The sequence below is a fragment of the Lonchura striata genome, chromosome 17 (assembly GCF_050655825.1).
Source record: "Lonchura striata isolate lonStrDom1 chromosome 17, ASM5065582v1, whole genome shotgun sequence".
In the NCBI taxonomy this organism is placed as follows: Eukaryota; Metazoa; Chordata; class Aves; order Passeriformes; family Estrildidae; genus Lonchura; species Lonchura striata.
The window spans coordinates 10,881,230-10,908,721 of record NC_140719.1 but is presented as its reverse complement, the minus strand read 5'-3'; the positions used below and the strand labels follow the sequence as shown (position 1 = coordinate 10,908,721).

Below are 27,492 nucleotides of genomic sequence, written 5' to 3'. Positions count from 1 at the left end.
TTGGAGGGTAATTCAGGTATAGATGGGTGACCTCACTCTGTTGGGGGGTGATTCAGGTACAAAGGGGGTGGCCTCACTCTGTTGGAGGTGATTCAGGTACAGAGGGGGTGACCCCACTCTGCAGGTGGGTGGTTGGGTGATAGAGGGGGTGACCCAGCTCTGTAGGGGGGTAGCCCGGGTCTGTAGAAGGATGACCCCTGTCTCTGGGGCTAACCCAGCTCTGGGGGGAATCCCCCATCTCCCAGCGCCGCTCTGCCCCTCCTGGACAACCCAGCGCATCCCCGCATGCCGGGACCGGGACCCTGACCCCGGGCCGGGAGCGGGGAGCGGTCCCGCACCCCAGACCGGGAAGGGGAAGCAATCCCGCACCCCGGGCTGGGAAGGGAGAGCATCCCGCACCCCGAACAGGGAATGGGGAGCTGCCCCGCACCCCGGGCTGGGAAGGGAGAGCATTCCGCACCCCGAACAGGGAATGGGGAGCTGCCCCGCAGCCCGGGCCGGGAAGGGGAAGCGATCCCGCACCCCGAACCGGGAAGGGGAAGCGATCCCGCACCCCGGGCTGGGAAGGGAGAGCATCCCGCACCCCGGGCCGGGAAGGGGAAGCGATCCCGCACCCCGGGCTGGGAAGGGAGAGCATCCCGCACCCCGGGCCGGGAAGGGGAAGCGATCCCGCACCCCGGGCCGGGAAGGGAGAGCATCCCGCACCCCGAACAGGGAATGGGGAGCTGCCCCGCAGCCCGGGCCGGGAAGGGAGAGCATCCCGCACCCCGAACCGGGAGGGGTAGCGGCCCCGCAGCCCGCGCTGCGGGCGGGGGCGGCGGGCGCGGCGCTGCCCGTGCGGGGCCGTGCGGGGCCGTGCGGGGCCGTGCGGGGCCGTGCGGGGCTCGGCTCGGCCCCGCTCCCGGCCCGTCATTGGCGGCCCCGCGGCGCTGGAGCGGGGCGGGGAGGCGGGAGCGGCCCCCGCAGAGCCGCCGGCCCGGCCATGTGCCGACAGGGGTGGCTGCTGCCGGCTGCCTGCTCCGCGCCCGCCGCTGCCGCCCGCCTCCTCTGCCTCCTTCCTGACGCTTATTTTTAATAATTTTTTAAATCGTTATTCTATTTTTAAGATTATTTTGAAAAAACGTTTATTTTGGTATTGATGCGCTCCGAGAGGGAGACTTCGGGAGACGCGGTCCTCACCTGAGCGAGCCGGCCCCATTCCCCCGTGTGAAGGTAAGCGGAGCGGGAGAAGGCACCGGTGCGGGGGCTCCGCGGGACCCCCCCGCCTCTGCCGGGCCCCTTCTCGCCGTCTCTCCCAGCGCTGGGGTCGCTCGCGGTGTTTTTTCCCTGTTTGCTTCGCCGCCGCCCCCGCCGCCCGCTTCCCGGTGCATCCGAAAGTGCCTGGGATGATCGGTGCTCCGGGAGCCGGCAGCGAGCCCCGCATGCCGGGGATGCCCGCAAGGAGGGCGGCAGGCTCGGGATAGGGCACGGGGTAGCCCCGGCTGGGGAGGGATGCGGAGGGGGAGAGGTGAGCGGGGACACGGCAGCCGCTCCCCCAGAGCCGGCCCGGGGGGACCGGGCAAGTCCCGCCGCCTCAGCCCCGCATGGAAACACTGGGGTGCTCCAGGCTCGGTTATCCCTCACCCTACAGCATCTTCAGCTCCAAAGCCTACCGGGGATGTCATGAAAGCTCCTTTCAGGGATGGAGTGGGCAAGCTGCCCCCATCCCATGGCTTTCCTGGGTGTGCAGGTCGTGTCCTTCTCTGCCCCAGGGACGCCTCGGTCCCCTTTGCACACTCGGTGTGGGACTGGAGCCGGCCTCCTTTCATTGTCTGGCCAGCTCACCTGGAGCCATGTGGTTCACTTCGTTCCCATCTCACGTGCTGGCCCCAAAGGACCTCAGAATGCCCCTCTCCATCCCAACGAGTTTGCAGGACACCCCAGTGCTGGCTTAGGTAGGAAGCCATCCCGTTAGCTCACACTCGGCCCAGCAGTGGTGAGGAGAGGGATCCAGGGCTGGCACAGTCACCTGTGGGTTGTTTTTGTCACTCTGCATCCAGCAGCCATGGAGCTCTGTGCTCTCAGAGCCACATGGATGCTGTTCAGCACATTAAAGGTAGCCTGAGGGCTCAGGGGGGGCTGTGGGAGGGAGAGAGAAATCCCCCAAGGGAAAATGGCTTTTCATTTCCCCATATCGACCGCTTTCAGACAGGATTATTTATATTTGACATAACAGATCACCAAACTTGGGAGGGAGTGGGGGTGTGCTCATACTCATTAAGGTAGACAGTTCTCTGGCAGAATAAATTCGAGGTAAGAGAAGACGGCACTTTGAGGTTCAACAGATTGTCTTCCAGCCTGAAACGAGCAGCGAAATCAGCATAAAACCTAGAAGGGAAAACTCTGCACTTCAGTCTGTCATGATGTATGGCTGTCATTTTTGGGAACCTGGCGGGTTAGCCCGATTTTTCGAGTGCAGATGGTGCTCCTGGGTGACTTCATTTGAGCAAAAGTACCCAGTGGGATGGGGTTTTTAGTCATCACATCTTGTTTTCGCTGAGGAAGCATCTAAATTATAGTGCTGTGAGGGAAAGGAGTTGACATGAATTGTGCATGAAGTGAGTGCCTGAAGTATCCCACACCTGAGCTGAGGCTGCTGCCCCACTGCAATGGCTTGTGAAAAACTGGAGGTTGTTTGCAGTCTCTGTGGTTGGTTTTCTTCTTGCCTGAAACGAGCAGAAAGGTGCATTAGGGGCTGTCAGTTGGTGAAAAGAGATTTTAAACACCTTAAAGATTCTGCAACTGTAATTAGAAGTGTAACCTCCTTCCTCTGCATGTCAGGATTTCTGCGCAGAGTGATGACAGGACCTCTTGAGAAATGGTGCTGGTGCTCAGGAGAGATAAAGAACTTCAACCAAATCCCCTGCAAAGCTACTGATGTTGATTTATCACCCCGCAGTACACTGGTTCTCCTTCAGAAAGGATGTGGGGGTTTGAGGGGAAGGAAGGAAGCAGCATTTGTTCCTTTCTGGGTTATTGCCAGTGGGCACAGATGACAAACACAGGCAGCTCTGAAATACCTGTGCCCACCTGGCCACAGCAAGTGGCAGAACATCACCAGTGCTGTGGCTCCTGCTGGTGTCCTCGCCGGTTTCCAGCAAAGCCTGGCAGAGGGTCTGGCTGTCACATCTCCTGACCCTTTCCCACTGAATCTCTGGCAGTCCCTAAATCCTCGTGGAGGTGACAAAAGAGTCAAGCTTTGACTTTTCTCTCTGAGGGGAACATGTTCAGCAGTGGGTAAGGGACAGACTCGCTGCCTGTGGTTGATTGACCCAAGCCTTTCCAAATGTTTCCCAATCTGAGCATTCCTCAGCACCTCTTTAGGGTCTTTAAAAGTTTTGCTGGGTGCCAGATTCAAAGTGATAAAGGTGCTCAGTTCCCTCAGGCATTTATGTGCAGCCCAGAGAGCTTGGCTGCATCCCCACAGCCTGGCAGAGTCTGTGCCACCGACCTTTGGGATGTCAGGATGTGTCCTCAGTGCCCAGCACGTGGGGCAAGGAGGGGTTTTGCAGCTGGCCAAGCTCCAGGGATTTGCCTGAGTCAGATTTTCCCTCTGGCTGTGCAGTGCTGGTGGAAGAAGCAGGGGTGGCTGGGTCCCTTGTCACTCCTGCTCCTGTACCTGCCTGTGGTGTTGTCATGGATATGGAGAAGGACATGGCCAGGAAAAAGGTGCTGCAGGCTGGCAGGGCTCCTGCAGGCACGGCTGGTGATGCAGCTTGTGCCACTGAAGAGGTGCAGGGAAGGATGGAGCAGAGGTGGCAGCTGTTGGGGTTGAACTTGCAGCTCATTCCCCATTTAAATTGCATTTTCTCACAGGTTGGGTGTTATCTCCTTCTCTCCTTGTAATCTCTTATGGTAGGATTGGTTCCCCCTTTGCCTGAGCAAACAGCCTTTATTCCAGCAGTGCAGATGGGCAGAGGGGTGACAGATAGGTGGGTGGTGAACTCTGACCCTCTCCAGATCTTTCAGCCACATCCAGCTCACAGCCAGCAGCAGCCCAGACAGGGCTAGGACCTCAGGAACCTGCTAGAGCAGCCCTGAGCAGAGGGCAGCTGGAAAGGTTGGGGAACAAAATTAAAGGTCAGAATAATGCTTTGAAATATCCCTGGACCTCTTTGTCCCTGGAAAGGTTAATATCAGTCTTGACCCATTAATAGCAGGTCAGGGCAGCAGCAGCAGGAGGACCAGGAGATGTGATGTGATGTGATGTGATGTGATGTGATGTGATTCTCAAGGTGTCAGAGGCATCACTGAGGAGGGACAGGACTTGATTTAGGGCAGAACCACCACGATGATGATTTTACCCCATCCTATGTGTCCAAGAATACAGATTTCTCTCTGGAGCTGAGCTCCAGCAGGGACAATGTTGGGTCCAGCACCTCCCTCAGCGTGAGCTCCCCTTGGCAGGACAGGAGTGCAGACAGGACATGAGCCAGGGGCTGGTGAGTTCTGTCAGCCTCTCACTTCAGACAGAGTTTCCCCTGCTCATTGAACCATCCCCTGTGATGGCTCGGAGCTGACATTTAAAATTTAACTCCACTCCCAGCAGCAGAGCTGGGCATCACCAGGGCAGCTCAGGCCCTGCTCACCATCTCCAGTGCTTCTCCCCCACGTCCCTCCCGCAGGACAAAAGCCACCTGCAGCCACAGACGTGGATGTTGTGAGTGTGCTGAGCTCCTCTGGACAGCAGCACCGATGTTTTCCTGAGCTGCAAGCTGGAAAACACGTGCCAGTGTCCCCCTGCCCGTGAGCTGAAGGAGGGAGGGATGCAGCTCCTACACGGGGCTGAGTGGAAGGTACACATGGCTCTGCTGCCCTGGGAAATAACTCTGTGCTCCACAGCTTTTTTATCGAGGAGATGGAAACTTGTCATATTCTTTTTGCAACCATATCTGACATTATCCAAGCAATTTGCCTTTGGTGTGTTTCCAGAAATAGTTAGGCCTACGGTAGGCAGGGGTGACATCTGGATGCATTACTGTTGAGTTCAGAAACATTCTGTAAACAAGACAGGATCTATTGTTTAAAGGTTATTTCAAAAAGCTCCCAGCGACTTAGCTGGCTGTGCAGTGGGGAAAGCTTTAATGGCACTGTGGTAATTGCCTTTTCTGAAGGCCCTTTTAGAGGGAACTTACCAAAAACCCAAAAGTAAGGCTCAGCCTGTCCCAGCCAGGTGAGAGACCTGATCCAAGCTGAAAATGTGAGGGGGTTTGCTCTTTGCTTCACTGCTGGTGGGGTCAAACCTGGGGAATGGCTGAAGGAAGAGCAGGCTGGGGGGCACAAATGGGGGATGCAGGGGAGCTCAGCAGCACGTCAACAACAAAAAAAAAAGTCTCAGATCAACATAATAGGGCAGCAGGATTCGCATCAGCAGGGAGGGTGAGAGAAAGAGCCCTCCCCGAGGCACTGAGGAGAAAATAAATGTCATTAGCCGTGGATAAAGCAGCTGCCTCTGAGCACCTGAGCCGAGGGTGGGAGGCTCTGCAGGGAGAGGGGCTGGGGGGCTGCCAGGGCTCAGTGGGGCCACAGCAGGAGCCACTTGGAGCCCACGCCGCTATTCAGCACATCCCAGAGCACTGAATTAATCTCTATTTAAAGAAGGAAAAGTGAATTCCCAGCAGGAGCCAGGGGGCCAGCTGTCTTCCCCTCCCCTGGCCCAGGTGACAGGGATGAAGGGACGAGCTGTGGCTCTGCTGTCCCTCACACACCTGCATGTGCTCCTGGCTGCTCTCCCCAAGCCCAGGGCAGGCAGAGTTCATGCTCACTGATGATTTCCTGCCCCTCAGAGAGGAAATCATGTCGTGGGCTCATGTATCTTCCTGTTTCACCAGTGTTTTTCTCTGAGGGGCATTGGGGTGAGTGAATTCCACCCTGGGGCCAAGCAGAGGGCTCTGCCTGCAGCAGGACTGTGCTGGGGGAGCCCTTTGGAGCTGCTCAGATCCCACACACCCAGCCCTCCCTTTCCCTTCTGTTCACCCACTGCTGCTCCAGCCCTGCCCTCCCGCTCCACAGCCCCGAGATAACAATCACAAAATCCTTAGGTGGTGAGATAACCACGGGGAAACTGCCTGAAAAACAGGCTTTGGTAAGAAAAAGCGTTTTTTCCCTTTGAATTGCTACTGAAGTCCAGCTTAGGCTCTGTCAAGGCTGAGCTGCTCGGCCTCTCCTGGGGAGGGGATAAAGGAGATGATCTTGCTCAGCAGGGGATGGAGCCCTGAGCACCACCAGCTTTAAGTCTGGCTTTGAGGCCATGGCTTTGCTCTAGGTACGAGTTCACCACCAGCTCTGAGCTGCAGAGCTCATAAGCTCATTACACTGGGGGAGTTGCCAGTGCTGAGCAGGCCACACAGCTGGGATTTCCTCCCCTTCCTTCCCATTCCAGCAGGAAAAACCCTGCGTGGTTGCATTTTTTCACCAGTGCAGAGCTGGTCCCTGGGCCACGATGGACCAGAGTGGCCTCTTGTAGCACAGAGCTGGCACCAGGCAAAACCTTGCTCCTCTCTTTACTCACAGAGTGTTTGGGGTTGAAGGGGGAAATCCATCCGTATAAATGCCAGAAAAGTGGCTGCCAGGGTGAGACAAACCCCCATATTGCTGGGTGATGGGGCTGCTTTGAAATCCCCTGGGTTTCGCCTCAGCCTCGTGATGGAGAAAGCCACACAAGAAGCCCATGGGACAGCCATAAGTTGGAATTATTACCCCAGTTGCTCCTTTGTGTAACATAACAATAAACCCACTAAATTTCCTCAGCCTCATCTCCCCAGCTCGGTTCACTTCAGCTGAACGGGATCAAAATGCCTTGAGGTTCAAAGGTTTGCAGGCTGGCACTGATCACAGCAGAGAGGGGTGGGCTTTGTTGTAAAAGATGACACAGAGGCTCCGCTGGGGCTGGAATTCGCTGTGATGCTGCGGGAACGAGGGGGATTTCACAGGGAAGCGTCAGACGAGTCCCCGGAGCGGCTGCAAAAATCACAGCTCTGCTGAAGCATCACTCACGGGAACGGCTTCCCGCGAGAAAAACCACTTACCTACACAGAGCTTTGCTGCTTTCCCTTCCAAACACTCCACCTTCGCTTCTCTCTGGGGTGTTGGGGTGGGAAATGCGGTGGGATTTCCGAGGTGGCCGGCAGGGACAGCGCGATCCCGGCACAGAGCTCCGGTTGGGTTTTTTTGGGAAGCCGCGTCTGCTTCCCGCTTTAGGCAGAGGATGCTGCTCGGGCTTTGCATTCCAAAGTCTGGATTCCCTGCGCTCCCTGCCTGAATGTGGGGCTTGGATCCATCACGGATCTTCCTGCCTGAGCTTTGGCAAAGCATTAGCTCTGTCCTTTACCTGCTGGACGAGTGCCAGCGTGTGCAGGGAGGAGAGCTCCTGCATCATCCCTGCGGGCAGCGATGCTCCTCCTGCCTCCATCCGCCAGAGCAGCGACTTAACACCGGAGGGACAGGAGAAAACGGAGTTTTCCTCTAAACAAGAGGCATTTTGGGGCAATCCAAGCCGTTTCCTGGGAGGAATTACAGCTGCGGGAGGGTGGCTGGGGAGGTGCACGGCCTCTCTCCCCATCTTCCCCGCGAGTGCAAGCAGGGGGTGGCGGGGATGCAGGCGCTGCTGGGGAAAGGGAAGGAGGTGTCTCGGTCTCGTTGGTGCTGCCTGCTGGGAAGCTGAGCCCTGGGAAGATCAGCGGTGGGATCTGGGGGAAAACAGCTCTGCCGAGAGAGTGGGAGTGGAGTTGGGAGGGGAAGGATAACGAGCGCTGATTTGCGTTTGTTGTTAGGAAAATTTAGTGGGTTTATTGTTATGTTGCACAAAGGAGCAACCGGGGTAATAATTCCAATTTATGGCTGTCCCATGGGCTTCTCGTGTGGTTTTCTCCTTGTGCAAACAGTGACAGGCACCAAGCTGCCACTGCCTGTGGCTGCAGCTCTGCCAGGAGGGCTGAGCCAGCCCCACTTCCACACCCAAATGCATGACAGTGCTTGACAGGTGTTTGTCGAAGCCCTCCAGGTGATGTCCCCCACCCAGCTGTCACCAAAGCCAATTTCTGAGTGACTGTGCCCCAGTTAAGGTCCACCCAGAGCAGGGAATGTGCTCCTGGCTGGGGATTGGACTTGGTGACCTTTAAAGGTCCCTTCCCACCCAAACCACTCTGTGATTCCAAGGGCAGCTCGGGTCTCCAGCACTGGCATCACTGAGCGTTCAGGTCTCTCCTCTTTGCAGGAGGGTGCCCAGGGAAGCTGTGGCTGCCCCTGGATCCCTGGAAGGGCCCAAGGCCAGGTTGGACAGAGCTTGGAACAAGCTGGGATGGTGGAAGGTTCTCCTGCCCATGGCAGGGGTGGAATGAGAGGGGCTTTAAGGTCCCTCCCAACCCAGACCAGTCTGGGATTCTGTGATCCTCTGTGACCAGCACAGGAGATTTTACTGCCTGTGACATCTCATGGGCCCCCTAAGATAAAGACAAGCACAATGAATAATAGACAGCTCCAGATGATTTTTTTTTCCTGATTTGCAACACATTCAGCTTTGCTGTTTTCTTGAGAGTTATTCCTGATTCTCACAGAAGCTCGTGGGAGCAGATTCAGCCCACAGAAAGTGGAGTTTTCTTAGTTGCACCTATCTTCCCTTGTGTTTCTGGCACCACATTTTTGTTTATGTTGTATTTTCAAAGAAAACAATGCAGGTTACAGAAAACACAAAACAGTGACACAGGTTTCTTTGAAAACAAGCACTGATCTTGGTTTCTGGGCACCATTAAAAATACTATATAGTGTTGAATGTTCCAATTGGCAGGCAAAGGGTTATTCTAGAAAAACTGTCTGACTTGATGGGTAGTAAATATAAAGTGTGAAGATTGCTGGGCTGTGGCAGAACTGTTGACTGCAGAGGATTAGAGTTGCTCAGCCCCAGGGATGCATAAAACTGGCACATGCAGCTGCTGAAGTTTTGCTCAAAAAGAGAAGGGTCCTAAAAATGAACACAGGTTTTCCAGGACCTGAAATGAAAAGGGTTTTGCTTGATTGTAACCCAAATATCACAGGCTTGTGCAATTCCATGACAATCCCAATTAAACAGACCAGAAGCAGTGCTGGAGCATCCTGGGCTCCCAGAAGAAATTCCTGGGCTCCCAGAAGAAATTCCTGGGCTCTCACAGGCTCCATTCTCTGCTCTGGCAAGCCCAGGGGCAATGGCAGCCAGGCTGGAAGGTGGTTTGGGCCATGGTTTGGGCCAGCAGTGAAGGCATTCCTGATTCCTAGAGGAGATTTCTGGCCTGTTGGACTTTCCAAAGGGGCATCTCCTGCAGGAACAGCTCTGTTGCACATTTTCAGGGGCTCTTCTGTGCCAAGGCACTGGGAAGATGCTCACAGTTTTACAGCTCTGGGTTCTGTAAGACTCAGACTTCAGCTCTCTGTCTGGTTCACACTGAGGCAGGATGGTAACGCAGGGCTCCATGGGGGTGGTGGTGCCTGGAGAGCTCAGAAAATCACTGAAGGTTTTGCTCATTTGGGTCTGGATTCCCAGCCCATCCCAGTTCAGCTCAGAAAATCAACAGATTTGCTGATTTGGTTCTGGGCTCCCAGTCCAGCACATTAACTTACAGTAAAGTGTGGTGAACCCCAGATCTAGGAAGAAATGATGATGTGTGCTCCAGATCAGAAGGCTGAAGGATTGCTTTATTAAAATGATACTATATTACATTAATATACTATTTAAAGATAGATTATTTTATTTTACATACGTACTTCTTACTTACCTAATTAACAAACTCGTGACTCTGCTGAGAGTCCAACACAGCTGGATCCCATTGGTCACTGACCCCAAAAATCTTTCACCAGAATCCAACCCAGCCATCACTGCAGGTGAACAATCTCCACACCACATTCCACATGGGCAAAACAAAGGAGCAGAAATAAAGATTGTTCTCTCTTCTTCTGTTTGTGCTTCTCCTGAGAGACAGAACTGTGTCTGTCTGTCCAGAGGAAGGGACTGTCACATGAACTGTGTTTTTCAGCAGAGAACACTCCTGCTTCCCAAGGAATTCCAACAACTGCCTGCAGGCAAAGCGAGCTCAGGGTGCAAGGGAGGAAAGCTGGAACCCAGCTGGGATTTGGGGGTGCTGTGTGAGCCTCCCCCCGTTCCCAGGATGGGTGGAAGCATTTCTGTGGGCTCAGCCCTGGGGGATTCAGGGCCCTGAGCCTGCCAGGGCTGCTGTGGGTGCCTTCAGACAGGCTCGGGGTGGGACTCAGAGCCCTGCTCTGGGGCTTGGCTTTCTCAGAGAAGACCCCTGGCATTTTCTGGTGCTTTGAGGTGCTGCCAGTCAGTCCAGCAAGGAAAGGAGGAGCTGTAGGATGCGCCAGCACTGAGCAGAAGCTTCTGATGTTTCCCCCTCTCTCAGCCCCTAAATTATCAGGCTAGCCCAGAGATCCGAGGCTTTGAGGGGAGGAACATCAGGAGATGGGCAAAGATTTCCAAAAGAGGTTCTTACCTCGATGTAGTTGTCCAGTTCTTTTTATTCTGTGATGTCCAGGGGAAAGAGTGGGGCAAAGAGGATGAACAGGAAGGGTCAGGGGTTTATCTGGGCTCTGGAGAGGGAGGGCTTCTTGGCTCTCCACCAACCCTGTTGGGGCTGGAAGGAGGAGACCAGGTTTATGTGATCAGAGTCCCAGGGGTCCCAGGGAATGGGGAAAGGCATGTCCTGAGCACAGTGTAACAACACCCATCCTTCTCACCTCGCCTGCCTCAGTTTCCCACATTTCGGTGCCCGTGGCAGCGTTTCTCTGGCTGCTGGGCACGGCAAGGTGGTGGCAGATGAGGATCAGGAGCTCTCAAGGGCCTCTCCAGCATCAAGGAGTCATTTCAAAGGCAGGGCTGGTGTCATCCCCGTGCTGACGAGAGGCAAGAAGATCCCTCACACGTGTCCTGCCTTGGGAAAGATGCTGTCCCTGGGAACAGTCAATATTTCAAACATCTGATCCCAGCCCACGTGGGCTTGAGCAGAGCAATTTGTATTAAGGTTTTTCTCTGTTTCTTTATTTTTTCTAATGAGGGTTTTCAGCTGAGCTGTGTGAGTTCCTTTATGTTTTTTCCACTCTTTCACTTACGATTTTGTTGTTGTGGGGTTGTCATTTTCATTTTTTGTTTTGTTTTGTTGGTTTTTTTTTTTTTTTTTTCTCTGAGGGAAATCTTTCCCTCTGTCATCTCCCAGGAAAAACTGTACCAAAATTACCAAAATGACCAAAATTAAGGTGAGGAAAAAAGGGAAAATTTACTGGAACTGGTTCATGGTAAGTTGCCAAGAATCTGAAAATTACCCTCTCAGACGGTCTGCATTAATTCCCTGATGCAGCAATGATAAATCCTTATTAAAGAGGATAACATAAGGAGATTCTACTGCCTGTAGAAAAACTGCAGGGTGCAAATCATGAGGAAGCCCATCTCCCTCTTGTCCATGATCCCTGGAATTGTCCGAGGGGAGGTTGGACAGGGTTTAGGGATAGGGAAAGGTGTCCTCCCCATGGGAGGAGGTGGAACGAGATGAAATTTAAGGTCCCCCCAACCCAAACTAGTCGGGAATTCTGTGATTCTGTGATCACTTTGCAAATGGAGGTTCTGGCACCAGCCCTAAGGGGGTGACATTACATTGAACAAAGGACATGGAGGGGAGGGCAGGCAAATCCCCTGTCCCGGGTGCTGTGGGCAGTGCCTGGCAGCAGCCCCAAACCTCTGCACTTCCCTGCTTGCAGTCCCTGAGGTCCAGCCCCGGGAGCACCAGGCAGAAAGGAATTTAAAAGCAGCAGTTTTTGTCCTCTGCCTGAAGGTTCCTCTCACTCACCGTGTGATGAGCGAGGGGCTCCTTCCCTCCCACCCCAAGTGCAGCTCATGCCCTGCCCCAGCACCAGGGCAGGGAACGTGTGCCAAACTCCAGTCCTTAACATTTATGTGTTATTTCCAAGATCCCTGAGCTCCCCCTTTCTTCTCCTCTTCTTTATTCATGCACCACGCTGCCTTGCTGGGCTGGAGTGGGAAAAAACACTCTGCTTGTGCCTCATTACAGGGCTTGAGCCAGAGCCTTCACCAGAGCGATGTAAAGCAGTAGCTATGGAAACTCCCAACCCTGTTTTCTGGTGATTTTTTTTCTTTTTCTTTTTCTTTTTTTTTTTTTTCTTTTTTTTTTTTTCTTTGAGAGCAGCAACGTATGTCTCTTTGGAGATCCCAGGCAGGGCTGCCTGCAGCACCCAGGGAGTCCCCTGGTGTCACAGAGCAGCAGCAGGAGCTGGAAGCACAGAGCCAGGTCTGTGTCCCCAGGGCAGGGGAGGGGGACTGAGGAGGAAAAAGTGGCTTACATGGCAAGCCAGAGCCCAGCAGAACTCAGGGATGCTGGGGGGAGCAGTGTGATGCTGACGGAGATGTCAGACAGCTGGCAGGGGTGGGCAGGGACAGAGGGGTGCTGTAAGGGCTGTGCCTGAGCAGAGATGGGATGAGCACAGCCCTGGAGGGTGCAGGTGGGAATTTGGGATCTCTGAGCCACCTCCAGCACCCAGGAGGACCCATCTGCTGTGGATGAGGCTGGGAATTTGTGAGTAGCCCTCTCCCAGCAGGGCACAACAGAGAGTGAAGTGCCCTCTGCTCATAAAATCTGACAGAGGGGTGTGTTGGTGTCCCCGAAGCTCTCAGCTTGCTGCATTTTATTTTAAAGGAGCTCCCTGGATCCCAGCCTGGATCTGTGACTCCTGAGCAAAGGGAAGCAGGATGTGCAGTTCACAAAGATTTTAACTTTAACAGAGATGTGGTCACACCCCTCAGCAGTGCAGAGCTGTTGGGTTTACTGCTCACTGGCACTGCTCACTGAACGTGCCCTTCCTCCCCACTGACCCACGGCTCCTGCAGCTCTCAGGGCATCTCTGGGGTCAGGCGTGGGGCTCATCCTTCCCAAACACTGCTCTAGGGCTGGCTGGAACATGGAGCTGCTCCCACCTCACTCCTCACCCTGTGTCTGGCCAGATGGAAGCTGCCTCATCTGGAAATGGGCTGGATTTTGGTGGATTTCAGGCAGCTTGGCTTTAAAAACAGAGCTGTGACCAACTTCCCTGTCTGAAATGTGGGTGTTGGGGTAGCAGCACTTTCCCTGTCAGGCATGGCAGTGCCAGAGCCAGAGAGCCAGAGGTGCTGGAATGAGCCAGAACTACTGGAAAGAGCCAGGGCTCCTGGGATGAACCAGAGCTCCTGGAAAGAGCCAGAAGTGCTGGGATGAACCAGAGCTCCTGGGATGAGCCAGAACTCCTGGAAAGAGCCAGAGCTCCTGGAAAGAGCCAGAGCTCCTGGGATGAGCCAGAGCTCCTGGGATGAGCCAGAGCTCCTGGAAAGAGCCAGAGCTCCTGGGATGAGCCAGAGCTCCTGGGATGAACCAGAAGTGCTGGGATGAACCAGAGCTCCTGGGATGAACCAGAGCTCCTGGGATGAACCAGAGCTCCTGGGAAGAGCCAGAGCTCCTGGGAAGAGCCAGAGCTCCTGGGATGAACCAGATCTCCTGGGAAGAGCCAGAGCTCCTGGGATGAGCCAGGGCTGTGTCCCAGCTGTGCAGGGAGGCTGAAGGTGCAGCTGGGGCAGTGTGGCCAGGCAAGGCTGTGTGTGGCTTTGGGCCTGCCTGAAGCAGAAGCCAAAAGGTGCAAACACGAGCTCTGAATCATTCAGGGCTTCCATTAGCACAGGCTGGATGGCAGCAGAGGTGCCTCAGTCCATGATTTCCCATAGGGATGATTCTCCATGCAGACAATCAAATCCCAGGAGCTAAAGCAGCCACAGGGAGAGTTTCTGGTTCTGTTGCTCTGCATGGCCATCAGAGGGTACCAGGACCTTGCTGTCACTCTGGACAGTGTCCCTGGCTGTAAATCCTCGTTTCCAGGGTTGTTGTGGATGGCAGTGCTGATGCCCCTGGGAGCAGGAGGCAGCTCCAGCTCTAGCCAGGGTTGTCATCAGCTGGGAGCTTGCCCGGTGATTCTGTGGGTGTTTGCCACCCTCGTGGCCCAGCAGTCCTGTCTGAGCCATGAAACCTCATTCCTGAGGCATTTCCTGGGAGATGGGACAGCAGGAATGTTGGAGTGAGCCATTGGTGTCAGACAGCAGCTCCCACAGAGCTCGTGCAGCAGCTCCTGGTGTTCAGCGTGAGGAGCTTTCAAAATCCATGTGAAGGGAGCAATTCTGGAAAGAGTCGCTCTTTCAGAAGAACAAATTCCCTTTTTTCCCACTTTTGGTGCATTGGTTCAGCAGCGTTTTCTGGCAATTAAGGCTTTTTGATCTCTCAGACTGTGCCTTTCTGGGGGACTGCAGGGAGCTCTGCTGTGAGATGGTGCAGAGCGAGCATTGCCTGTTGGGTGAATGCAGTGGGGAGAAGTCCCCATCAGGAGTGAGTTTTATATTTGGCTCTCGTGGAGCTTTTCAGGCTGGCCAAGGAACATTTCCAGCCTCAAAAACTGCCCTGCTGGGAGAAGACCCTGGGTGCTCCCCACCCCCTGACCTTTTCCCCCTCAGCAGCAACTGCAGCACCTTATCTCAGTCTGCTAATTATTTTTTCCTTTTTTTTTTTAAGGAATTTATTCTGCTTATGTGCGTTTGGGATTATGGCCTGCTTTCCCAGCTGATGGATGGAAGCAATTCCTGGTGCTTAAGCAGAGTAGGATTGTTTGGGCAGTGAAAGGTTGTGACATTCCCATTCTCTGGACAGAGAGACAAAATTCTGTCTCTCAGGAAAAGCACAGAGAGAAGAAGAGAGAACAATCTTTATCTCTGCTCCTTTGATTTCCCCTTGTGGAATGTGGTATGGAGATTGTTTACCTGAAGTATTTGCTTAATTAGATTCTAGTGAAAGTTATTTAAGTTCAATAACCAATCAAATCCAACTATATCTCAGACTCTCAACAGAGAGTCATGAGTTTTGTTAGTAGTTAGCTAAATGAGTAAAAAGTAAGTATATAAAATAGTGTAGTATCTCTTTAAATAGTATATTAATGTAATATAATTTTAATAAAGCTATCCTTCAGCCTTCTAATCTAAAACCAAACATCATCATTTCTTCCCACATCCAAAGTTTACCACATTTTTTACTATAAAAGGTGGGACTGAGGAGGGTAAAACCTTGTGGAGTGGTTTGACAGCAGCTCTGATGAAGACAGAGCCTGGCTGCTTTTGAGCTCCCACTGTGGCAGCTCAGACCTGGGGGTGAGTCCATCACTGCTGCACCAGTTCCTTGGGCCTGGTTTTTTGGATTTACTTGTCCTGGACTGATGCCAATGTAGGATTGGTGTGCAGGGGTGCAGCAGAAATCAGGCAACCCCTGATGGGAAGAAATGATGATGTTTGGCTTCAGATCAGAAGGCTGAAGGATAGTTTTATTAAAACTATACTATATTACATTAATATATTATTTTAAGAAAGATTATTTTATTTTACATACTTACTTATTACCTATCTAACCACAAACTGGTGACTTTGTGTTGAGAGCCCGAGCCACAGCTGGATGTGATTGGTCACTGACCCCAAAAATCCTTCACCAGAATCCAACCCAGCCATCACTGCAGGTGAACAATCTCCACACCACATTCCACATGGGCAGAACAAACGAGCAGAGAGAAAGATTGTTTTCTCTTCTTCTCTCTGTGCTTCTTCTGAGAGACAGAATTGTGTCTGTCTGTCCAGAGGATGGGAATGTCACAGGGGTGCAGTGGTGGGCAGCTCATGGCATCCCTCTGGGTATCTCCAGCAGCCCTGCCATTATCACCAGCACCTCTCTCGATGCCACCAACGCCCCTGCAATGCTCTCAGGTTGTGGCTGTTCATTTTCACAGAGGGACAGAGCAAGGTGGGCACTTCATCACTGCAGAACTGCCCACAGTCACCTTCCCCTGTCACTTTGGAACGAGGACAGCAGCACCTTCAGGGTGGCCCCTGAAGGGGACATTCCCAAGGGCAGCATCCAGGTGATTCAGCGATTCCCCCATCCAGCACAGCCTCTTTCCGTGGAGCATCTGCAGGCATTGAAATTCCTGCCTGGCTTTGCGCTTAGTAAGCCTGCACGCCACTTTGATGAGCTGTGCAAATATTGTTTTTGTGAGGCTGATTTGCTTGTGCTCAGTGCCATCAGCGCCTCATTAGTGCCGAGCACACATCCCCTCTGCCGGGATGGGCAACCCCTGCATCCAAGGAAACCTTCTGAAGTGTGCTGGAAACTCAGACTGAGAGCTCATCTCTGCTGTGAAAACTGGTGCGAGGGGATCCCTGACTCTGCCGTGAACTTCTGCTTTTTTTAACTTCAGGGAATGCCAGTTTGAAGCAGCTCCTGCTGTAGGATGGATCTCTGGAACAGCCTGAGCCTCCTCTGCTGGGCTTTGGTGTCAGTGAGCTGCTGTCACACAGGAATGCTCTGGCAGGTTGTGGGGGTCACACCTGATGACCTTTAAAGGTGCCTTTGACCCAAAATTCGGTTCTGTGGCAGGGACACCTGCAGAGGTGCATATACAGTGTGTCCTTGGTATCTGGAAAAAGCTTATACAACAAGGAGTTGTTGGACTGACACGTGATATTCAACAAAACACTTTTCATTATAAAATCCGGGGGGTTAATTATCTGAAATACCATTTTTATATGTGTTTGTATTGGATTATAATCGAGCAGCTCAGTGTGACCCATTTCCCACCTCAGTACTGCTCTGGGAGCACTGGGGGAGATTTTTTGGCTGCAAAGGGCTGAGCTGAGAATGGGCAGAGAGGAGAGGAACAGTCCCTGGTCCCTCCAGCCCTCTGGAGGAATTTATTGTGTGTTCTGATGGACACAGAACAAATCACCCAGTGTCCATCTGTGTGAACCTGATGTACTTCCAGCCTTGGCTCTCACTGGCAGGACACTAAAACCTTTCCTGGCCAGGTGCTGTCCTGCCCTCAGCCATCCCAGGTGTCCCCTGAGCCCTGCCCAAGCCTGGGGGGTGGCTGGGATCCTGGAAGGTCCTGGCTGGTAAATGATTGATCAGGCACTGGGGAGAATTTCCCTTTCCAGTGTGTGGTTTCTGCTCTGGACAAGAGTGGGAGCTGAAGCACCAGGGGCTGTCCCAGCTGCTGGGGGACTCTCACAGGAGTTTGGGCTGTGGGTTACCCCTGTGCCACTGACAGTGACCTCTGTAGTTGGCTTTAAAAGCCACCAGAAGGGGACAGGTGGATGTGGAACGTTCTGTTCTCTGCTGTGATTGCTGTTAAAAGCCCATGACAGTGTTACAGGCATCTCCCAGCTGGTGGAGCCCTCTCTGATGTGCCACGGGCTCACAAAATTCCTCTTATTGCAGGGATCATCAATAGTGGTACCTTTCAGGGTGGGGAAAAGCCTCCTGAGTGCAGGAGCTGCTCTGCTGAGGGCTGTGCCTGAGCAGAGATGGGATGAGCACAGCCCTGGGGGATGCAGGTGGGAATTTGGGATCTCTGAGCCACCTCCAGCACCCAGGAGGACCCATCTGCTGTGGAGGAGGCTGGGAATTTGTGAGTAGCCCTCTCCCAGCAGGGCACAACAGAGAATGAAGTGCCCTCTGCTCATAAAATATTGGAAAACCCTTGGAGCATGGAGTGCCTGGAGATGGGATTTCCCATGGGGACAGCACTGCTGCTGGGCTGGGCAAGCATGGAGTGGTGAGCTGTGTCTCCTTGTGCTGAGGAGTGCCCAGGTGGCCTTGTCAAGGCCAGAGGTCTGCAGATGTTGGAATTCAAAATGTCCCTCAGACATTTTTGGAGGTTCCAGGCCCTGGAAGCATCTGGGACCCTGGCAGGCAGCAGAAACAGCTGTGATTTTGAGTTTGAACCATGGAATGATTTACCAACTTTGCAGGTGGAACAAGAAGTCACAAATGTTTATATATTATAGTAGAAGTGGTTACAAAGTAGAGGGAAGAATTTTTTAGTGCTGTACAGGGGGGTTTTAACACCTGTACAGGGGGGTTTTTACTTTGTACATGGGGGTCAGAGGTTTTAAGATGGAGGAATGTAGGCCAGTCCTGTTCCTCCTCTTTCTCCTTCCTCACCTCCATGTTCTTGGTGATGTTGGCACTCACAGATTAGTTTAGAATAGAAAATCACCATTTAATATAGGTAATAGGCATTGGGGAAAAACTGTAAACATGTAACACGTAATGTACCATATAAAAGATAGAAAAGCACCATTTAATATAGGTAATAGGCATTGGGAAAAACTATAAATGTGTAACACGTGATGTACCATATAAAAGATAGAAAATCACCATTTAATACAGGTAATAGGCATTGGGGAAAAACTGTAACCACGTCACACGTAATGTACCATATAAAAGAGAGCAGCAGCCCTGGCAGGGAGAGGAGAAGCAGTCGGGGTCAGAGAGGATGTCAGGGTGTGTGTGTGCCTCTGCCTGAGCTGTGAGCAAACCACAGCAGCCCCAGAAGAAAATCTTTTAGATAACTTGTAATAAACTGCCTTGAGACCAAACAACAAGAGGCTGCTGAGTTTTTTTGGAAGCACGGGTTGGAGGAGAAGTTTTTCCACCACACAGAGCCCCTGAACCAGGCCGGGGTTCCGACATGCAGTGACCCAGCCCAGCCTGGCTGCTTGAATCCCTGCAGGAACATCAGCCCCAGGCCAGGAGTGCTGCCCTCAGTGATAGTAAAAGGGTTTTAAAATCATGGGGATTTACGGTTAAAAGGAAAAATAAGCTTAGTAGGCCCTGGAAAAATAAACACCCTAAGCACACGGAGAACTTGTACTTGCTAGAACTGCACCTGTACATGATAAATGATATAATTGTTAGATGTGATGATTGTTTAGGAATTAAATATAATTACTGTTTAATCATAAGAATAATCATGAGAAACTGTGGTCAGGGGCCTAAGAAAGATCACGAGAAACTCATGTCAATGTATACTGTTGCTATCATGCTTACAATAGAACAATGCAAGTTTAATAACCAATATGTAAGTTATATAAGGATAGAATATAAAATATGCTCAGCTCGAAAGCCGTGTCGGAGTCAGATTTGGGTCTGGACCCCTGATTCCCAATGAAAGCACCTGCAGATAATGATATTCTGTGATTCTGTGTGTTCCTGAGCGCTGCCATCAGGAGGGGACAGGACTGCTGCAGGCCCTCTGGTTAAAGTGTTTTTCATCTGGAAAGGCACGTTCCTGCCTGTGTTTCTGGCAGCTGCCCTGCCCGCTGGCTCGGGCAATGCAAAGGCTCCTGCTGGCACCTCGCCCGGCCGTTCCCTGGGCCCAGCTCTCGTTCATTGACTGGGTAGGATTACAGCAACTGGGGGAAATGCACACGAGGAAGGCTGGGTTTGCCACCAAGCTGGTGCTGGCTCCTGGTTTCTTTGCTGCTTTCCCACCTCCCAGGCCGGTTCCTCCACGCCGATGCTCTCTGGGGTTCGCCTTTGGGCAGAGCTGTGGCACTTGCAGAGCTCCAGGGTGGCAGCAGAGGAGTGCAATCCAGGCTTATCCTGAATTTACAGCATCGAGGGCTCGCATCCAGTCTGCTCTGCCCTGGAGAGTTCATTACAGTGGGATTTCTTGTTCTGATTCAAGGTCCTGAATGCTGTCTGCACCCGGCTCTGGGGACAGAAAGCAGCCAGGCCCAGTGGCTTAGGGCATCTGGGACAGCCAGCATCCCTCACGTGCTCTCCTGCTTCCCTGAGCTCTTTTTCTTCCTTCTGAGGCAGGGCCTGACCAGCAGTGTCAGTGTCAGGATCCGTGGCACGTGGATGAGCTGGGAAATGGCTGCATCTCCCACCCAGGGCAAGACCTGCAGTGCTGCTCTGCTGCACCACGCAGGGTCAGACTCACCTGCACAATGCCCACTTTCCACACAGAACTTCAGCCTCCCCAACCTCATCATCCTCCCACTGAGGGCCTTCCCTTGGATCTTTGCCCTGGAGTGACCCAATGAGGTGATCCCCCCCAGCAGCCCGGGTGAGGGTCAGCCTGGATGCTGTGCTGGGGTCAGTCCCCCTCAGAGACCCTTCCTGGGTGCTGTGCTGGGGTCGGAGCCCTCAGAGACCCTTCCTGGGTTCTCTGTTGGGGTCAGTCCTCCTCAGAGACCCTTCCTGGGTGCTGTGCTGGGGTCAGTCCCCCTCAGAGACCCTTCCCAGGTGCTGTGCTGGGGTCAGACCCCTCAGAGACCCTTCCTGGGTGCTGTGCTGGGGTCAGTCCCCCTCAGAGACCCTTCCTGGGTGCTGTATTGGGGTCAGACCCCTCAGAGAACCTTCCTGGGTGCTGTATTGGGGTCAGTCCCCTCAGAGACCCTTCCTGGGTGCAATGCTGGGGTTAGTCCCCCTCAGAGACCCTTCCTGGGTTCTCTGTTGGGGTCAGTCCCCTCAGAGACCCTTCCTGGGGGCTGTGCTGGGGTCAATCCCACTCAGAGACCCTTCCTGGGTGCTGTGCTGGGGTCAGTCCCCTCAGAGACCCTTCCTGGGTGCTGTGCTGGGGTCAGTCCCCCTCAGAGACCCTTCCTGGGTGCAATGCTGGGGTCAGTCCCCCTCAGAGACCCTTCCTGGGTTCTCTGTTGGGGTCAATCCCCTCAGAGACCCTTCCTGGGTGCAATGCTGGGGTCAGTCCCCCTCAGAGACCCTTCCTGGGTTCTCTGTTGGGGTCAATCCCCTCAGAGACCCTTCCTGGGTTCTCTGTTGGGGTCAGTCCCCTCAGAGACCCTTCCTGGGTGCTGTGCTGGGGTCAGTCCCCCTCAGAGACCCTTCCTGGGTGCTGTGCTGGGGTCAGACCCCTCAGAGACCCTTTCCAGGTGCTGGAGGACACCCAGCACTCGGTGCAGAAACAACTTGTCCAAGCACAGAGCGGAGCCAGGGATGTGCTCGTGCAGAGCAGAGCCAGGACAGGATGGATGGTGTCACTCCAGGACACAGCGCTGGCCTCCCCTACTCCCTGCTGAGGGTGGGATGGATGTTTTCCTTTTTTTCCTCCTTTCCCTTCTCCATCTTGGCTGTTTGGAAGCACGGGGCAGAGCAGAGCCCTGCTCCTCCTGTGAGCCAGGAGCAGGGTGTCACATGAGGGTTTAAGCTGAATGTTCCTGGAGCTGTTTCTGCCTGTGTTTGTCCCTCTGTGCTCACCAGGGAGGGTCTCAGCTCCCTGCCCGCTCCAGCACTGGGCACTGGGTGGGATCAATCCTGCCAGCACTCATTTCTGTGCTGCCACTTGGCATTTTGTACCCAGTCTGGCTGTTTTGTCTGAATCTCCAGCTCCTGGGGACAGGTGAATGAGGGCAATTCCCACATTTCTTGGTGAATAAAGGGCTGTGCTGCCTCTGGTTCCCAGGGCTGCTGGGGATGCAGTAGCAGTAGAGAGGGACAAGCTTTGGGATACAGCTTTTTGCATGTAAGACACGATCTCCTTGTGCAGGCACAGCTTCAGTAGCACCAGCATTCCCTTTTTTAACAACTTGCCATGGCAGCACTTCCAACTGGTGCAAAACTCTTCGGAGTGACTTTGTTACCCTGCAAATGGGAGTTGGGGTGGGATGGGACAGCTGAAACCCTCATTTATTTAATTGTCCAGAAGGTTATTCTTAATCCTGCAGCCCTTACAAGTTGGCTTAACTGGGTGCTCAGAGGAACCTTGGAGCAGGTTCCTTTTCCATCCCCAGGTCTCCTTCTCCCGCCAGCTTCAGCAGGCAGGATCAGGCCAGTCCACAGGAGCCTCTGGACCTGGAGCTCAGCTTTTCAGAGCCGCGTATTTGCTGGAGCCTTGGTTTGGGCTGAGCTCAGCCCCTCAGCTGCTCGGAAGCCTTCCTCCCACGCAGCCCTCCCGAGAGGCTGCACCGAGCCAGGCGCAGCTGTGAGCAGCCTCTCCCCTCACTGGGCACCCGTGGTGGTCCAGGGGCCGTGTTCAAGGTGCTGGGGATGTGGAAAGAGGATGATTTCTCACCCCAGCCCTTCTCCTGCCATTTGCTGTTGCTCATGAGAAGCTTCCCCCAGCCCCTGCGTTAGGCAGCTCCTCATGGCAGTGCCCAAGGGAAGACAGGAGCAGAGGCTGAGGCAGATCCAGCCCTTAGTGAGAGTTCAAGCCCAAAATCCACATCCTCAGGTGTGGCAGGGATGTGCAAAAGCAGGCAGGTGGCACAGGGTCGTGTCTGAAACCAAACAGGACCTGCATCTGGGAACTGTGAAATGGTTTTGGTTTGTAGCAGCACAGCCTGTCCTTTTCACTCTGGGAAAGGAGGATTCTTGCATCAAGCCCTGTGTGCTCCCAGTAACCTCAGGACCACCATCCCCTGTCACCCCATGGCACTGGGGCCCACCTTCCTACAGCAAAGGGCTGCTGGGCTGGGGGCAAACAGCCTGTGTGGAGCTACACCCCCCTGCAGCCCCTTCCTGCTGTCTGCCAGGGATGGATGATGTGCTGGGGGCTGAATTTGGATGGGTTCAGACATCCTTGGTAGCTGGAGGGCTCCTGGGACTGTCTCCCTGCCTGCTTTCCTCAGAGCAGGGCTCCTGCATACCTTCTCCGAGACCACAGCAGAGCTGCAAAGCACTTCCTTTTACCAGGATATTTATTGCTAAATATATGAATCTGGGAGCCTGTGGAGCGTGAAATTAGGAACAAATGTAAAAAGGAGGTCTAGACAGGAATTGTTCGGCTTATGGGCCTCCGCATGCTCTGCTTCCCTCCCACTTTGCACGCCGGAGGGTTTAAAGCTTCCAGGTATGCAGCTTTAATCAGAGAAGTATGTCTGGGGAGGGCAGAAGGGAGAAATGCAAATGGTCCAGCTCCGGAGGGAGCAGTGGCTGCGATGCCACGTCTGGCTGGGCGCGGCTGGACAGGAACCGTGGAAATTGGCTCCGTGCAGCCCTGGCTTGTGCCCCGGGGCTTTAATGGATGGGTGGAAAAGCCAGAGAGCCCTCCCTGGCAGAGCTCTGCCTGCCACCCCCGTCTCGGGCCGGCAGGGAGATGCTGATGCTGCGTGATGGGTGCAGCTCCATCCCTGAGAGCTGCAGGGTTGAGTGGCCACCTCAAAGCCAAGCTCTTGTGCCAGTCCCCGAGAGCTGCAGGGTTGAGTGGCCACCCCAAAGCCAAGCTCCTGCCCCAGCCCTGCACCCCCTGCCCTTGGCTCCGTGGCACAGTGGGGATTGCAAGTGGGAGCAGCAGAAGACCCAGGGATGGGCATTTCCAGCTGGCACCTGGTCCAGCCAGGCGCCTCCATCCCTCTTTAAACGGCAGCCAAAATCTCTAAATCACGAATGCATCGTTTGAAAACCTTTCCTGTGGCTGTGCTGCTGCCTCAGAGCGTTTTCCCTGAAGAATGAGGGCAGGATTTGGCCCTGCTCTTGTCCCGTGGCCGTGGGGTGTGAGAAGGGTGTGAGAAGCCGTGGAGCCATCAGGATAAATTCCCTTCCCTCCTCCCGAGCTGCTCAGCAGCAACATAAAATGTGATGCTGCTTTATCCATTCAGCACTCACCCAACTTTAGCAGGACATTAAGTGCCTGAAAATACGGCACGGGTTTGTTTTCTTTGGAAGCAGGTTAAATCCCTGACAGATCCAGTTGCTTTTCCTCGGGTGCTGAAGTGATTTGGGGCTGGGGTGGCTGGCTTTTGGTTTAACCTGATAGCACGAGCTGGGAGCCAGCTTTGTTAAAGCACTTGGAGAGTAGGTGGTCAGGCTAGGATTGCTCCCTTTAATTTATGTCTCTCCTGCTGTTCCCAGCCTGAACTAAAATGTTGCTGGGGCTTTATTTGTGCCAGTTTTAGTGCCACTGTCTCGTAGCTGCTGGCAGGTGTGAGCAGGCTGGCACCCTGTCTGCCCAGCATCCTTTCTGGGGCAAAAATCTGTGTCTGATCCTGGGGGGGAGAGGAATTTGAGGCCTCCCGTGAGCTTCAAGGGAGGGATGCTGAGAGCAAATCCTGTGCTGGTCTTGCAGGGCTCGTGCTGTGCACGATACACAAAATCTGCCCTCTGGGAGAGCCCAGCAGGGACAGGGACAGGGACCTTCTGCTGCCCCCTGTGCTGTGCCAGCTCCCAAGGGGCATTCCAGGGAGAGAAGGGTGCTGGTGGTACCCCAAAACACAAGCTGAGCCACAGCATCTCTGTGATGTCCACTGACAGCTCACCTGGGGCTGTCAAACATCATCCTGGGGTGCACCCAGAGCCTCCCCAAAACTGTGGCTTGGCCGTGGTGAAGTGGAGGATCCTGGTGCCTCTCAGGGAGGGCAGCACTCCACTCCCTGCAGTGGTTAAAGGCTCACTTAGCAGCTGAGGTTATTCCAAATTAAAATACCACATTGTTTTCATGGGGAAAATGGATTATAGGCTCAGAGAAAAATGAGTGCGGATCAGAAATCCTTAATGCAAGGCTCCTTCTGCCATCACTGAAGCTTTCTGCCACCAGGTAGGAGCTGGGAGAGTGCCCTTGGTGCCTGGTGTTACTTCCCTTGGCTCTCCTTCCTGAGGGCAGAACAGACAGATTTGACCCCAGAGCTGCTTCTCACTCAATCTCTCATTAAGTTTTTTTTAATTTTTTAATCCTTTTAACCTACAGGATGGCATTTTTGGGGACTCCTTTCCACAGGTGCCCAGTGGATTCTGATTCTGCCCTTCAGAGCCCTCCTGGCTTTTTTTCCCACTTCAAAGGGGGGTAAGCAGAGAGTTTGGGGCTCTGCAACCCATGCCCTCACCCCGTGCACTCGATTTTTTCAGGCTGTTAATGGAGAAGAGGGCGGATGACAGCCGGGACCGTGGTCATCACAGGTGGAATATTAGCGACTGTCATTTTACTCTGTATCATCGCCGTCCTCTGCTACTGTAGGCTCCAGGTAAGGCTGGGGGGTGCTGCAGCGGGGAGGGCTGGTGGGCTGGGAGCTTTTGGGGGTGCCAGCTGAGCCCCTCCCGTTTCAGTACTACTGCTGCAAGAAGGATGAATCCGAGGAGGACGAGGAGGAGCCCGACTTCGCTGTGCACTCGCACATCCCTCCGCTGCACTGCAACCGCAACGTAGTGCTGACCAACGGCCCCTCCCTGTACTCCTCATCCCCCTTCGCCAAAAAACCGGCCCAGAGCCGGCCCAGCTGCCACAGCTGCGTTCCCTACGAGCCCCCAACCTCCTTCCTCCAAGAGCCCCCAACCTCCTTCCTCCAAGAGCCCCCAACCTCCTTCCTCCAAGAGCCCCCTACATCTTTCCTCCAAGATACCCCTACATCCTTCCTCCAAGATCCCCCAACCTCCTTCCTCCAAGATCCCCCAACATCCTTCCTCCAAGATACCCCAACATCCTTCCTCCAGGAGCCCCCTGCCTCCTTCCTGCAGGAGCCCCCCACCTTCTTCCTGCAGGAGCCCCCCGAGGACCTGCACAACGGGGGGGACAGGGTGAGCTACAAGACGGTGAGCCAGGAGGATCTGGCCCTGCCCGTGTCCAACCTGCAGGCGCTCAACCCCAACCGGCTCTCGGCCATGCGGGAGGCGTTCTCCCGCAGCCGCAGCATCAGCACCGATGTCTGAGCTGCCTCCTGCCCTCCCAGCCCCCAGCCTCCTCCACGGGGCTCTGCACGGCGGGGAGGACGGGTTGGGGTTGGTGGGAGATGTTTGAAAAGGGAAAAAAAAAACAACAAAAAAATATATGAAGTGAATGTATTTCTATGAGCTGGTGGGGTAAAGGGGGAGCAGAGCACCCCGAGTGAGGAGTGAGAGGGTAGAGGTTTCCCAGCCCTGCGTTGCTTGCTTTTTTTTCTTTTATAAAGAGGATTTTGATATTGAGCATCCTTTTCTACAGAGGAGCTGCTCCTCCTCACCATTGGGCCAGGGTGTGATGAGCGAATGATGGGGCTCATGGGTGGCTGAAAAGGGCTCGTGCTGCAGGTCAGCAGCAGCTGCTGGCGTGACCTGGGGGCCCCAGGGTGCACCCACCCACCCCAAAATGTCCTCGAGCAAAGCAAAGCTGTCACTGCCCACCCTTCTGGCAGCCTGTGCTGTGCTGCTCCCTGCTGCAGCCGTGGGGGTGTCTGTGGGTGTGAGTGGGCACATTCCCATCCCATCCCACTCCTCAGCCAGGTGTTAATGCCCAGCTGCCAGGCACAATCCCCTCAGGGTTAGGATGCTGCCTGGCCCTGTCCCTGGAGCCCCCCAGAGTGGCCTCATGGACCCCCTGAAGGAGCTGGGCTGGGGGTGTAAAACCTCTGCATTACTCAGCGATGGAAATAACACACAGCACACCTTGGGATGGAGGAATATCCCTCTGGAGAATCCCTGCTCCAAGTAATGCCACCCACAACTCCTGACTGAGGCTCCGTGGCACAGAGGTCACCATGTGTGTGCCCACCCCTTGCATGCACATTTTTACACACATTTATTTGTTTGGGAGAGGTTTTTTTAAACAAAAATAAAAGAGAAAAGACACTTCCCCCCCATCCAAGACAGTGTAAAAAAGACTTTTAAGCTTAGTCAAAACCTCTGATTTGCATTTTCCATTGAGCCATTGCCCATGGCCGGGCAGCCTGGCTGTGGCACCAGCTCTGTCCCACGCTGGATCCAGCAGGGACAGCCCTGGGGGAGCAGCAGGCACAGAGCTGGTCCCTGATGTGCTGCAAAGGAGCCCTTGGGGTTCCTCAGAGATTTAGGAGAGGAGCTGCAGCCCTGAGGGTCCTCCAGCTCTGCTTTCTCCTGGCTGTCTCCATCCCTCCCCTCCGACCTCAGCACGCTCCATGTGGCAGAACACCCTTTTTCTCCTGGACTGGGCATTATTCAGGTTAAAAGCATCACCTGGGGATGACTGCTGAGGATGGACTGGCTGCACAGAGACTCAGATGGCCTCAGGGCTGTGCTCCAGGAGGAATTTCCTTTTTAAAGATGTTCTGGGAAGAAGCAGCCGTGGCTGCAGCCCCCTGGGCTCACGGACACTGTTTGCAGCCCGGCTGGGTATTTTACTTCGAACCACGAGGGCTTTTAATTCCACAGGAAACCTTTTGAAGTACAAGTCAGTCTTTGCAAATGAGTATCTTCGACTTTCTTTGGTGGGGAGGGGGGTTCAGTTTGGGGTGGGGAGGGCTGGGGTTGGTTTCGTACGTGTTTAATATTCCGGGCTCGGTCCCTGTGGCCCAGCACATCCCAGAGGGATGCAGCCACTCAGGCCATGCCCCATGTACAGTTCTCACTGGGGTTTGTTCCCATGCCTTGAGCCCTTCTCTTCCCATTTTTTGTGATTTCTCCTACCAGTCTTCCTTTCCTCCTTTTTTTCCTTGTTTCTTTCCCTTGTAGCTTGGAAATTCAGCGAATGGTCGGCTTTCACTAACCCTCACCTGGTGATCTGTTGTACAGGACTTTGGGAATCTCAGATTTGGGGGAGGGGGAAAAGTAAAAAAAGAAAAAAAAAAAATAAATTACTTTGACATGGGTTTTGAGGTTTGCTGTTTGTTTGGTTTGTTTTTTGCAAGGCACTCAGGAGCTCCCTGCTGCTGGGGGAGGGTTG

General features: G+C 53.9%; 1 protein-coding gene across 2 annotated transcripts; it reads left to right on the top strand.

Annotated features, from left to right (window-relative positions):
* The first annotated feature begins 925 nt into the window (after positions 1 to 925).
* Positions 926 to 27,418, top strand: FAM163B (family with sequence similarity 163 member B). Of its 2 annotated transcripts, none has more exons than XM_021543567.4 (3): positions 926 to 1,212; positions 24,732 to 24,847; positions 24,930 to 27,418. In XM_021543567.4, exons 2-3 carry the CDS (start codon positions 24,755 to 24,757, stop codon positions 25,527 to 25,529), a joined length of 693 nt encoding a protein of 230 aa, XP_021399242.2. In that variant the 5' UTR covers positions 926 to 1,212; positions 24,732 to 24,754; the 3' UTR covers positions 25,530 to 27,418. The 2 variants fall into 2 exon arrangements, with proteins under 2 accessions (XP_021399242.2, XP_031362210.2); XM_031506350.3 differs by lacking the exon at positions 926 to 1,212 and adding an exon at positions 12,214 to 12,323.
* Positions 27,419 to 27,492: the final 74 nt, after the last annotated feature.

Coding starts and splice junctions, on each gene's coding strand:
- FAM163B (XM_021543567.4), top strand. CDS start 24,755: ATGACAGCCGGGACCGTGGTCATCACAGGTGGAATATTAGCGACTGTC. Junction 24,848..24,929: donor TCTGCTACTGTAGGCTCCAG/GTAAGGCTGGGG, acceptor CTCCCGTTTCAG/TACTACTGCTGCAAGAAGGA.